The following is a 9,978-nucleotide window of genomic DNA, read 5'->3' as shown; positions in this document are numbered from 1 at the left end:
ATTTCAAAAGTAATGTAATGTTTTAGCCTTTTTCAAGTAAATGATTTTTGTATGAGATTTTTGCCCACTTTCTATAATTGTACATGTAGGTAATAATTAGATTAAAAAAATATTTTTGTATTCCATTTGAACTGTTTACCTTACAACAACATTATTTTCATTTACCAGAGTACATTATATTATTTGACGACATTGTGGTCAAGGTTATGGTTGTTTTACTGAAATTGTTTATCATCTAACCCTTCATTGTATTGATTTTCTTTTAACATTGTGACATAGATCAAATTTATTCGTTCAGTGTATGTTCACTTGTATCTATATGTCTTTTGATTGAGTTAAGCCATTTCAATTTATATGTGTCTTTCAATGTTACACTACTAATTTAGATTTGTTGGAAGATTAGTACCTTAAAAAACTTTAAACCCGCTGCATTTGTTTGCACCTGTCCTATGTTAGAAATCTGATGTTCAGTAGTTATTGTTTGTTAATGTGGTTCATAAGTGTCTTTTGTTTCATGTATTTTATATATATTAGATCGTTGGTTGTCACGTTTGAATGATGTCACGCTTGCCATCGTAGTGTTCTTTATAGCTTTCTGTTCGGTGTGAGCCAAGGCTCCGTCCTGATGACCGTATTATTTTACGATATTCAATTTGGCCTTGGTTGATTGGAGGTCTAGCACGTTCAAAATGCTCTTAAAACTTTGTCGTACTTATAAATACCTGATACCTGATATTAACGTATTTTTGTTAGAGTATCCCAGACGAAATTTGAAGTGTTTTTATTTATTACCATTACCGATGGACTATATGTTTAGTTTATTTAGAAAGTGAGGATATTGCACGAATGTTTCAATAGCTCGTCTATTGATATGTCATTTTGTGTTTAATTTTTTAAATCAGGTGTATGATTTATACTGATTAAAATCATATGACAATATTGACTGCTGTACCCTTTTTTTTTAAAACTTTTCTATCGATCATGTGTGTTTGTTTTGTTCATACATTTCTGTCAAGATGATGGAATTCAATGCAACTTCTATACCGGTGTAATTCCCATTTTTTTCATAAGAAAATGCCTTAATCAAGTCAGGATTATCGCAGTATTCCATTCGTTAATTGTATTTAAGCTTTAGATTTTGCCATTTAATATCTACCACCTCCCCCCCCCCCAATAATGTTTTATTTCTGTATAACGCGTAAAGGTATTATACTGTTAAAAATATCATAGCTAACGAGGATACACCAATACAGAAACAAAGTGAAATCTAGAGACTAACATATACATCAAATTCATGACAAAAAGTTGTTACTTTTATCGTTGGTATAACTTTATATTGCATAGTGTTAAACCAAACACTTATGAAGTTAAATAAACACGAGTGCATGTGCTACACTGTTTTGAGCTATTATGCATCACTTTGTGTGACTAATAGACCAAATGTTAAAGTCACCTTTATACTTTAAATGAAAAGGAAATCAGGGTCAGATAATCTACTTGAGAAAGACGTGTTGTCCTTATTTTAAATCATAAATATAACTATTGTGGATCTAGCTTTTACAGTCAGCACATCTAATTGACATTTATCGTGATCAGACGATTCCTGCTCGAAAGTCACCCAACTTTTCATCGAAAGCATTTTCAAAACTAGTGTAGTCTGAAATTGCAAACATATGATTATTTAATCTGCGCTGATAGCATTTTAGATTTTAAATCTTTCTTTGTATTTATTCTAATAGACCCATGCTCTCTATCATCAGTGGACACACATTTCATTATTATAGATTATCGTTGATCATATCAACGATATTGATGCTCTCGATTGAGCAGGTACAGCAAAGGTGAGACAAGCAATCGAGTTGAGTTGAACAACGTCTATCTGTTTATCGCTGTTTTGTTCTATGATGACGTTGTTAATTTGATTGACAACGGACACATGCGCCCTAAGTTTTTTAGCGACAATTTTACATATCAATCTTTTCACATATATTTGAGAAAGGAAATTATCGTTATAATGGCTTTCAAAGGAAAATACCATAAAAAACGATATTATAGATTATTCTTGTTTTACAAAACAAAAAACGCACAAGACAATACCTACATAAAAATATTCATCTCAAAGTCACAGTAGCCTTTATTGTTAGCTGTCGCATACATCGTTCATAAATTGCAAGGTATCCTCCACCGTCAGTTGACCAGAATACCTTTAAGGGTATGCTTCTTTTTTTGCATGGATTAGCACAGCTAAGGGTTCATAAATTTACTCTTTGGTTTTGATTGTTATTGTCTCTTACAACTTAAGCTTAAACAAATAAAAAGAACAACAATATCAACATTGAATACATACACAACACTTTTTTTTTATAAACTTGCGCATCTAAATATAAATTTAAGACAACTGAATTAAAAATATTTATTCATATATTTTTAAAGTTGTTGACAATGCAATGTACTACGTCCAATCAATTGTATATACTGAATTGAATGCTTGAGATGTAATATTATGGAGGTTCAACTTGCTACCACATGACTGCGATATCAACTGAAAGATAGAATCATATGAAAAATAAATCTTATTATATAAACAAATATGCATGAAACAAATCACAGTTTGTTAGTGTAACTTATGTTTCAGGGCATTCATGTTAATTAATAATTTTATGAATTGGAAAGTTACAAAATCATGTATATCGTTTAAATACAAAACATGGCTAACGAAAATATTATCAGTAATTGACAGTGCACTATTACAAGTACAATTTAGGTAAATGTTTAATGTAGAATTTGTCTGGAAACACAAGTTTCTAAAAAACAAAAACAAATTGTCGATTAAAAAACACAAGCCCCGTGTTTCTCATTACGTAAATTGACCTAATAATAAAACCAATTTAGAAACAAAATGTATTGTAGGTCCACATGTTTTTAAAGGCAGTTTCTAGATAAACAATATGCATCTACTCGTCTGAGATTTTAATATATAAAGTGAAGAAATATTGCATAATTTCTTAACTGGTTATCGAGATAATTCTAATTCACTGTATTGTTGACTTCTGTTGACCATATCGATCAAGTATAGTTGAGAGATTGCTATAACAATGACTTTATTGTATGGCAACACAAATGACGTCGCCTGTTCCATTGTGACATTGTCATTGTATTCAGCATATTTCTACCAGCAGTGACAAGGAATCTCAATGTTTATATTTCACTCATGTCAAAACTTCTTTTTTGTCAGCTTATCTGGCATAAATGTTTATGATTTAACTTTTTATGCCCCACCTACGATAATTTTAATGCCAAATTAGAGAATTGACCCCAATTTCACGGTCCACTGTATATGAAAAATGAAAGTGCGAGTGTGGCATCCGTGTACTATGAACATATTCTTGTTATTGTTTAAAAGGGTGTTATTTCTGCTCAGGTTGAACATGTTTTTAAACTACATAAGTGTCCTTACAAACAACGGTATATTGCTGGGTCTTCCAAGTGCTCCACGAAACCCCTTTCTAAATTATTAACATCCATTTTATCAGCAATCAAAGACGGGCTTCAAAGTTATTGTGAAACTGCCTATTCTAGAGGTGGCGTGAATCAGATGTGGATACTTAAAAATTCCAAAGATCTTTTAGAGTACATACAATCTAACTCTCTTTCATCTTGTAACAGTATTAAAACGTTTGACTTTTCTACTCTTTACACAAGTATTCCACATTCCAAACTAAAAGACAAATTAAAAGAGTTGGTATTACTTTGCTTCATAAAAAAGAATGGCCAACGTAGATACAAGTATCTTGTCTTAGGGAGGGATAAATCATACTTTGTAAAGAACCATTCTGATTCAAACAAAAAATTCTCTGAAACCGATATTATCAAGATGCTTGATTTCTTGATTGACAACATATTTGTTACGTTCGGAGGACGTGTTTTTCAACAGACTGTCGGTATCCCAATGGGAACAAACTGTGCCCCTCTACTTGCTGACTTGTTTCTTTATTATTATGAGGCTGACTTCATGCAGGAACTTCTTAGGAAGAAAGATAAGAAGTTAGCAATATCCTTTAACTCTACTTTCCGCTATATAGATGACGTTCTTTCACTAAACAATTCAAAATTTGGTGACTATGTGGATCGCATCTATCCCATCGAATTGGAGATAAAGGATACTACAGATACAGTCAAGTCGGCTTCATATCTTGACTTACATCTAGAAATTGACAATGAGGGTCGGTTGAAGACAAAACTTTACGACAAAAGAGATGATTTCAGCTTTCCCATTGTGAACTTTCCATTTCTAAGTAGCAACATTCCAGCAGCACCTGCATACGGGGTATATATCTCCCAATTGATACGATATTCCCGTGCTTGCATTTCCTATCATGATTTTCTTGATAGAGGGTTACTGCTCACAAGGAAGCTATTAAACCAAGAGTTCCAAATGGTGAAGTTGAAATCATCACTTCGTAAATTTTACGGACGCCATCACGAGTTGGTTGACCGTTATGGAATAACCGTTTCACAAATGATATCGGATATGTTCCTTACGTCGTAACTACAATCCCCTTCCCTTTCATGAATTTGACCTACCGAATTAGACTATTTACCGGATTTGTAATCACATAAGCAACACGACGGGTGCCGCATGTGGAGCAGGATCTGCTTACCCTTCCGGAGCACCTGAGATCACCCCTAGTTTTTTGTGGGGTTCGTGTTGTTTATTCTTTAGTTTTCTATGTTGTGTCATGTGTACTATTGTTTTGCTGTTTGTCTTTTTCATTTTTAGCCATGGCGTTGTCAGTTTATTTTAGATTTACGAGTTTGACTGTCCCTTTGGTGTCTTTCGTCCCTCTTTTGAAGCCAAGTAAGCTTTTCAATTGCATTTATCATTGTGACTTAAACACTCGTAACGAAATATGTGTGTGTTATATTTGAATCGCGATGTATTGATTCTGTTGTAATTGAAATCCTGTCCGCAAGCTTAGGTCCGTTTTCAATGATAATTATCAAAGTGACAAGGATTTTAATTAAGTACGCCAGACGCGCGTTTCGTCTGCATAAGACTCATCAGTGACGCTCAGTGATTCCGAGAAATTGTGCCAAATACTGCTAAGGTAATCGATTTCTAGGATAAAAAGAGCGTTATTTTTTTCGAAAAATTCAAAGTTTTAAAACAGGAAATATATAAAAATGACAATATAATTGAAATAAATAAAATCAGTTTTCAGCGGATACGATGATGATATGCCATGAATAGCACAAATGTAGAAAAATGAATAGAAACCGATCAGATGGACAACTTAATTAGTTCATTTAAAGAATTTTTCCTTCTCTTACAGATTGTTTGTTTATCTTTCAGGTTTAGGCCGTTGTTTTTTGTTTGTTAAGTAATAACTTTCTATTGCAAATATCCTATCCCCTGTTTTGTGCTATTTCTATTGAAAATACAAATATTATTTTGTGTTTTTATGCTGGAATTTAATCGTTTTCACATGAATAAAAATATAACTTTGTGTACACAAAAGACTGATGGACGGCAAGTAAAGACTTATTTCTTATGGCCTAATTTCAAATTATTAATACTGGCTGCTACATTTTATCTTATTCTTTGGAGCGAACTAAATCACGATTATGGTGTGTTCTCAAAAACAGCTTGAGGTACCAATGCTTAATACTCTGCAACAACACGAATCGTGTACAAAATGAGAATAATGCGCAAACAGTTTATTTCAAAACTGACATTGTAAAGGTGGCCGTATTAATTATATAGATAAAAACATAACTCAGAACTCAGATAATATTGTTTGTCGGCAAATATTGAAATTCAATATATAAAATCATACCTAGTATTGCAGTACGTGTATTTCGAAACAACAAAATATATAAAACTATTTATCAAATAATGCAAATAGTATTTACTGTACACATACCTCAATAACCCCACTTTGACAAGATGTCATTACTCCAATATGATTAGTAAATCTTGTACTGTCCCATTCACCTACAGGTGTATACGGATTAATCTGACCACAATGGCTGATGACCTGAGGAAAACAAAAACATGTGTGAAAGATGAAATAATAAATTATAAAATTTTGAACAGTTGCAAATAAAAAACCAGAATTTCAGACATATAATACAAGATTGTGTCATAAATGTACTGATAATATTTATATCCATACGACCCACTACGCATTTAATTTTCGTCTGTCTAGCTAATCAGGTTTTAGAAGAATGTTCCTGTTCTGATAAATCAGTCCTACGTAAAATAATAATCTCCATGAAAATAAAGATTTCCTTATTAGATAAATGATTTGAAATAATGGATTAAAACTGATATAAGCACATTGATATATAAGTGAAATAAATGTAAAATAATAAACCTGCAGTCCTCTTCGCCATCTAGAAAACGAAGGCGCTTGACAGTGTTTGATTAGAACTGCATCGGATGAATTGCCTTCACAACCTTTAGCGCCTTGCTGATGTAAAGCTTTTCCTACAGCTAAATCCATTAATAAGCCAAATTTATTGCAATGATGCTCTGTTAAAAGCAAATAACATTTTATTGCCAAAAAGTGTTTATTAGAGAAAATACCAATTACTTCTTCCATATATAATACAGATGAATATCTAATCTAAAGACATTTTAGTTGAAGATGGAGCATATTTCTACAATATATTCTATCGAAGACATCTTTAGCATGAATAAACTAGATGACTGATTGTCTTTATTTTTTTACTACTCGCTTGATTTTCAAGATTGACAACATGATAAAAATTGATGTGCATTGTTTTGTTATTTTTTAACAACAATACAGTACTGCACTTCCTGTTAACAAATTTCTCCACTGGTACACCTATTCTAGTAGAGATGATTTTAGATAAATACAGAAATAACAAGTTGTGGGTTTTTTTTTATCTTTATGCGAGAAAAGCGAAGGATCATTTGACAGATAAAAGGATACATTGTGTACTACCTTTGATTATTTTTAATTGTCTGTTTGGTAACTTATTATTCAATCCAATACTAGTACGTTAAATAATACTGAAAATAAAAAAAACTTTAACTCAATCGACAGGATAGTTTAAGCAGGTTATAAGTTAACTTGCATAGCTTTAGCATTTCTTTCGCAGCAATGTACATGTGTGAGCTTACCTTTTACAGTTTGCTGCAAACCTGATGGTAACATAGCTAAAAAAAATCAAGCATCATAAACACTTTTGTTTTTTTCATTTGTTCACCATTTTCTTAGTTATTAATACGTAGGTATATAGGAAGGTCTTCTTTTTTTTTTTATAGTTCAAAATATGGCTGTTGATCCTTTATCTTTCACTTTCTAAACGTTTGTACAGGGTACATTTGTAAAACTATTTATTTAACAATTATAAATGACGAAATTAAAAAGAAAGACATTGAAACCTTTAAATGACAGTTACTGTACTGATTTGTAATCTTGCAATTGTTTTTCGTCTTTGTAAGTCCTTCTTATAATAATGACTGTTTATCTATATACTAAATATATTTTCTTCAATTTCACAAATTTTACAAATGTACTTACGCATAGATCCCAAGCTTGATAGATGTGTTGTTGCTGCACAATATACGAAAATAAAGACACAAGTAAAAATGTATACCAGTTAATGTAAAACGAGACAAGTTTTGCCTCTCTTTTACTACATAGGAGTCTAAATTAACAAAAAAACAACAACTATTAAATGCATGTCTTTAAAAGACAACATGCCAACATAACATCAATGTACTAGATCAATGTATCCAATGTCCGGGAAACAGAATATACAAGTATGTATTATTGCAATTTACTTTACAATAGCATGCAGTATTATCATATATGTTTTTATTGGTTTTTGTTTTACTGAACTTATATATGAGTCAATATAGATAAGAGGAAGTGTTATGAGTGCAAAAAAGAATACTCTCGATCCAAGTCACAATGTATATAAAAAGTTAAGAATTATCATTCGAAGCACTTCAGCTTATGTGAACAATTTATTTATACGCTGATGTATTCAAACACTAACACGGATAGGAGAAGGCACATTATCCGCGTTTGAATGATATTCAATGGAAACATGACAATATCTAGTTTAGATTTGTATTCCTCACTAATAAATAGTAGTCATACAGTAATCTATATTTAGTAAAAGTAAAACAGTCTTGAAAGACTCATCTTTGTAATAATAAATTCAACCTTACCAGCAGGTGTTGTCGACACTGAAAATAAGACCAACATATCATATTCAGCTGTTACAAATGAGTTGCGTATGCTATATATAAACAAGTGTATATTGAAAACATTATTCAAACGTATGATTGCGTTTAATAAAAAGATGTGATATGATTTCTGATGATACAACTGACCACAAAAGACCAAAGGACACAGAAATTAACATCTAAAGGTCTACGTATGGTCATTAAACGTGAGCAAACACCGCATAGTCAGCTTTAAAAGGCATCGATATGGCGAATGTTGTACAATTCAAACTAGAAAATGTGTACAAATAATAAATGTATAAAAACATGAACAACGTTCGTTCTTATTAATACAATAAGTTGCAATTTAAGCTGTACTCCCCTTTCCTTGTTTAAATTTCCAAGCTATAATGTAGATTTTTCCTGTTCCTTGTTTTATTCTGTTAGTACTCATGTCCAGCAAATATAAAAAAAAAAGCTTCAGATACTACTGGAAATAACATCTATTTTAAAAGTATGGTTAAACGAAATATTGAAAAGATTTAGCATACAATTATAAAAACATTTTTCTATATGTAAATTAGAATGAGATTTTCGTTTTTGCAGAATATCATTACTGTAAATTCAGAAATTATTGCGTGTATTTATTATTGCGATTTTGTCATTTTACACTTGAATGCGATTTTAATTTTTACGATGTTGAGAAAAGTCATGCTTGATTCAGTTAAAATATTACAAAATGCGAGTTTTAATTATTGCGTTCACAACTCAGTCGCATTATTCCCAATAATAAAAAAACTCGCAATAATTTGTGAATTTACAGTATTTTTGTCTTCTAATTTTTGACAGTCATCATAGAAAATGATTTTTGTTCCACGTACCTGTTTGACAGTTACTTCCAGTATATCCATTCTGACATTGACAATAATAATCTGTCTTTCCATTGTAACATGCGCCACGTCCATTACATGGGTCTGGACTACAATCTTAATATAAGAAGGTGTAAAAACAGATGGTCACACGTTTAATAATATCTTATTATAGAATCTGTCAGAAAATCAGAGTGCCTTGTTTCGTAGCTGGAAGTTTAGAATTATAGCGATACTAGTGATAACGGGGCTTTTGGATCTTGTGAACCTTACATTTCAACGTAATTATCATTGTTTAAATGAACATATATTTTGAACTGGAGCATTACTGAAGAGACACATATGCACATCTGGTGCAGTAAAATTGTTACTCTTATTGATATTACAGTTTATACAATTCATAGAACAAGAGGTTAGCCGAGATATTGGTTCAGTTTGAAATTACGATCTTAAACTAAACTACATGTATAACTAATCGATATGCACTTAACATGTGAATTCCTGCAAGAAAAAATAAGAAACTTTAATTTACGAAATATAGATCAAATCCATTGCTTAATACTTGTGAACACGACGAAAGGAAAGATTGTGAATGAGACAAGTCTCTACCAGCTATCACAATACGCAAAAGTCAACAGTAAGAGGTAAATGTACGGTCTACTGATTGTTGATCTTTGTTTATTTTAATTGTTTTATCTTATCTTTTTGAACAATTAACGACACATTTGTGTTTTTTTTCATTTGACAACAGAATTTTAGTATATCAACTATTCGTTGTGTCATTGTTTGTACAAGTCAATCAACATTTTGAACAATCAAAGAGGGTATCTTGATAAAATTCTAATGGATTAGGACGTGAGATTAAATCTTCTTGTTTAATAAAAAAAACTATCATATACCAAA

At 31.4% G+C, this 9,978-nt stretch overlaps 1 protein-coding gene across 2 annotated transcripts; it reads right to left on the bottom strand.

Moving 5' to 3' along the window:
* Nucleotides 1-2,399: 2,399 nt before the first annotated feature.
* LOC134693836 (uncharacterized) lies at nt 2,400-9,269 on the bottom strand. 2 transcript variants are annotated; one of them, XM_063554766.1, is made up of 6 exons: nt 9,088-9,269; nt 8,210-8,227; nt 7,151-7,186; nt 6,378-6,535; nt 5,925-6,038; nt 2,400-2,542 (listed from the first exon to the last, which is right to left on the bottom strand). In XM_063554766.1, the coding sequence occupies exons 3-6, from the start codon at nt 7,182-7,184 to the stop codon at nt 2,453-2,455; spliced, it is 396 nt and encodes a 131-aa protein (XP_063410836.1). In that variant the 5' UTR covers nt 7,185-7,186; nt 8,210-8,227; nt 9,088-9,269; the 3' UTR covers nt 2,400-2,452. The 2 variants fall into 2 exon arrangements, with proteins under 2 accessions (XP_063410836.1, XP_063410835.1); XM_063554765.1 differs by lacking the exons at nt 8,210-8,227; nt 9,088-9,269 and adding an exon at nt 7,554-7,585.
* Nucleotides 9,270-9,978: the final 709 nt, after the last annotated feature.

The sequence above is a fragment of the Mytilus trossulus genome, chromosome 12, assembly GCF_036588685.1.
Source record: "Mytilus trossulus isolate FHL-02 chromosome 12, PNRI_Mtr1.1.1.hap1, whole genome shotgun sequence".
NCBI classification, from domain to species: domain Eukaryota; kingdom Metazoa; phylum Mollusca; class Bivalvia; order Mytilida; family Mytilidae; genus Mytilus; species Mytilus trossulus.
This window is presented reverse-complemented; position numbering and strand designations above follow the sequence as displayed.